The 4,016-nt window shown below is 40.5% G+C and overlaps 1 protein-coding gene across 1 annotated transcript in view; it reads left to right on the top strand.

Moving 5' to 3' along the window:
- UBE2G1 (ubiquitin-conjugating enzyme E2G 1) overlaps positions 1–4,016 on the top strand; it is a 70,002-nt gene that overhangs the window by 38,698 nt on the left and 27,288 nt on the right. Inside the window, exon 3 of the mRNA XM_011980458.1 lies at positions 1,563–1,660. Coding sequence (XP_011835848.1) covers positions 1,563–1,660 — 98 coding nt within the window. The remainder of the gene's footprint in view (positions 1–1,562; positions 1,661–4,016) is intronic.

Here is a 4,016-nt window from a genome sequence, read left to right as displayed (position 1 = left end):
TTTTTTTTTTTTTTTTGAGACAGGGCCCAGCTCTGTTTCCCAGGCTGGAGTGCATTGCAGTGGCACAGTCACAGCTCTCTGAAGCCTCAACTTCTTGGACTGAAGGGATCCTTCCCGCCTCAGCCTCTTGAGTAGCTAGAATTACAGGCATGAGCCACTGTGTCTGGCCTCCCACTATTTCTTTAAAGACAAGTGAGCTAATTTTAGAAATACCTGCTCTTAAAAACTTAACAATAGATTCCTCATATCATTCCATGACCACACTTACTACTGATAATTTTTCTTGGTAGATATTTTCCTTCTGCCACTAAAATGATAAGCTCCACAGTGCTCTCTAATGCTCTGTTCTCCGTTGTATCCTTTTATGTAGACCAGTGGTTAGAGTAACTGGGTAATCAATGTGTATTTGTTCAGTGAATGGAAACCATTTAATGAGCTGAGAATTTCATTTCTCACTGATCTGAAACAACCACAATCATGACTCTAATGGTTGGACACATTACAATAGAAGAATCACATGTGCAAGTGGTATTGCAATAAAGAAATTTTACTAGAGGTCAGTGTACTAGAGGGGACCTGGTGGCTAGTTTAGATTTTAGTCAAATGAAATCTTTCTAGAGGTAACGTTTAAGCTGAGTACTGAATGATTATCAGAAGACAAAGGGAGAAAGGTATTTCCAACAGAGGAAACATTTAGTGCCAAGGCCACAAGACAGGAATTTAGTATGTTTGCCCTTTAAGGCTGACTGGATCTCTTTGGTTTTAGTTAGTGTGTACAAGTCACCGTGTTGTTCTTTTGGTGATTCCTTGAGAGTGATTGCGAATTCAGTGTGAGTGGTCTGAGGTGCGTTGTCTGAGGTAGCAGCCACGGGTTTATTTCACATGGCTGGTGGCTACGGTATTGGACAGCACAAATACAGAACATCTCCAGTATTACAGCTCTCTTTTACAGTGCTGTTCTGGAAAGTCACTGGAATATCAACTCCTTGAGATTGTTTTCGCTGCTCTACCCCTGGAGTTTGACACATAAATGCCGAGTAAATATCTGGTAAATGATCAAATGAATAAATGGATAGATGGAGGCAGTATATCTGTTCCTAGATAAGGAAAAAGAAAATGTGCATAAGTTTTGAGATGAGAAAGGGTTTGATGTGTTTAAGAACAAAAAGAAGACTGGTTAGAACAGAGAGGAATGACAGTTTGAAATCAACGTAGAGAAACTAGTGATGTTAAACCTTCTGCATTTTGTTTTAAGTGCATTGGGAAGTGATGGAAGGGTTTGTAGCATAGCAGTAATGTGGTCTGATCTGGTCTGGTCTGAATGTCTTTTTAGCAGATGATTTCATTTTACTAGCTCTCTTAAAAGTTTAATTAAAGTGATAGCGATGACAGTTTATTCAACTAGTTATTTGAGAAAGTAACTGCCTGTGGGGAATCCAGATTATTTGTTTACTTCATTTTCGGTGTTAGTGCTAGCCCCCTTGTTTTATATTTGTTTTAACAATTCTATGCTTAAAAGCAGGAACTTATAGGCAAGAACTTCTTTTTGTTCTTTTTTCCAGTGAAGGTGGTGTTTTTAAGGCTCATCTTACTTTCCCAAAAGATTATCCCCTCCGACCTCCTAAAATGAAATTCATTACAGAAATCTGGCACCCAAATGGTAAGTTTATCTAGTTTTACTTTTACATTTGTAAATGTGATGACCTGTCATTGAAGTGTTGAAGGTCAATAAGAAAGATGTGTTTCTCAGTGAAATTGCTTTGGCATGTTTGTACCGTGTTCATTGTGCACATGGCTGTGTACTGAAACCTTTAAAAAGAGGAGAGGCCAGGCACAGTGGCTCATGCCTGTAATCCCAGCACTTTAGAAGGCCAGGCAGGGAGATCACTTGAGATGAAGAGCTGGAGACCAGCCTGGCAAACATGGTGAAACCCCGTCTCTACTCAAAATACAAAAATTAGTCACGCGTGGTGGCACATACCTGTAATCCCAGCTACGTGGGAGGCTGAGGCATGAGAATCGCTTGAACCCGGGAGGCGCAGGTTGCAGTGAGCTGAGATTACACCACTGCACTCCAGCCTGGGCAGCAGTGTGAGACTGTGTCTCAAAAAAGAGAGGAAGAGAAACAGAGATCATGGGGAAAAAGTTATTTTTTAATTTATTTACTTAGTTTTCAGTTTGGTTTGAGACTCATATTTTAAACCAGAGGCACAGTTACGGAGCGATAACATCAATAGAGCTCCTATAATTAAGCGAATAATTATCAAGGTGTTAGGTGATTCACTGGCTATTACAAAGAACACAGAAATTATGAAACCTGGTTTTGTAATTTATAGTTTTTCCTATTATTTTTATACCATGGACAACTCTTCTATGTATATTCTTAGGTGTAAGATTACTGACAGTGTCATATGAAACAACATACTGTATTTTTTAAGCCTGGAAAGCATCTAGTATGGCTGTGCATGTAGCGGTGACATTGACTTTTTTTGCTTAAAGAAGAGCTACCACTTCAAATCCACATTGCGGCCGTTCTCCTGCCTAGCCAGCTGCCGCTGGACTCTCTCCCCTGTATATAAGCCCCCAGTAACTACGTCTTATTTAAAAAACAACAAAAAAAATTCTCTATTTTTATAAAGTAAAATAAAATCCCCAAAGGTTAGGCTAGATAAGCTATATTTGTAAAACAGTCTTTGAACTTTTGGCTTTGTTTTGTATGATAGAACTTGCAGAGCTTTCTTTTCTAATTATTTTGACTATGTAATCAGAGTTGTCTCTTTAGGCTATTACACTAATTTGCATTTTGCTTCTCATCATCAAGACTTCTGGGTGCAGGGAATAGAAACACGTAGATAGTGGTTTAAGCTGGAATCAGTGAGACAGGAGTGAATGATTGAATGAAGTTAAACAAGGATTTATCAGAAGGATATGGAATGTGTAATAGAAGCCAAGGCTTGAAAAACACATGGGCGTTATGAGAGACTGGAACTGGCAAATGGAAAAGTACTGGGAGCCAAGGGACTTAGCATATTTTATTGCATCTAAGGCAGCAGTGATCATAAAAGATAGTTATTTTTCCTACCAGTAAGAAGGGGAAAATATCTCTAACAGTTTGTGGCAGAATGCATTAACCGTATTCCTGCATGATGCGGGCATGCATGAATGGGTGACACTTGCCTCCTGTGCTTTGACTTTTATCTCTTCCTAGGCTTTCGGCAGTTTCTTCTTCTACCTTCACTTGCATTACTCGATTATAATAGGCAATCGTTTTGCACCTGTTTCGAAGAAGCTATAACAGATTCTGAATGTTGGCTTCACCACAGATTAGCTGTGTAACTCTAGGCAAACCCTCTTGGAGCCTTAAGCTAGCTTGCCTGCCTGCCTCCCTCCCTCCTTCCGTCTCTCCTTCCCCCACTCTGCCCCTCCTTTTCTCCTTCCTTCCCTCTCTGGCTCCTTCCTTCCCTCCCTTCCCTTTCTCCCATCCCTTCCCGTCCTTTTTTTCTAAGACAGGGTCTCACTTTGCCACCCAGGCTGCAGTACAACGGCATGATCACAGCTCACTGCAGCCTTGACCCCCTGGGCTCAAGTGATCCTCCCAAGTAGCTGGGATGACAAGGACACATCATCACGCCCAACTAATTTTTGTATTTTTTTTGTAAAGATGGGGTTTCACCATGTTGTTGGCCAGGCAGGTCCTGAACTCCTGGGCACAAGTGATCTGCCCACTTTGTCCTCCCAAAGTACTGAGATTACAGGCATGAGCTACCATGCCAGGCCTATGTTTTCTATCTGTGAAAATTAGGTGAAAACATACATGTAAGCAAATACATGGGAGACTTCCCTTCTGGTAAGAAGATAGCAATCACCTAGGTAGTTTAAGAGGACAACTGATAAAATGGTGTTATGTTTTGTTTTAAGATTGAAGAGACTTTTTATTTTTTTCTTTTCTTTTTTTTTTTGTTTCCTTTTTTTTTGAGACGGAGTCTTACTCTGTCGCCCAGGCTGGAGTGCAGTGG

Source organism: Mandrillus leucophaeus, unplaced genomic scaffold, assembly GCF_000951045.1.
Source record: "Mandrillus leucophaeus isolate KB7577 unplaced genomic scaffold, Mleu.le_1.0 Scaffold212, whole genome shotgun sequence".
In the NCBI taxonomy this organism is placed as follows: Eukaryota; Metazoa; Chordata; class Mammalia; order Primates; family Cercopithecidae; genus Mandrillus; species Mandrillus leucophaeus.
This window is presented reverse-complemented; position numbering and strand designations above follow the sequence as displayed.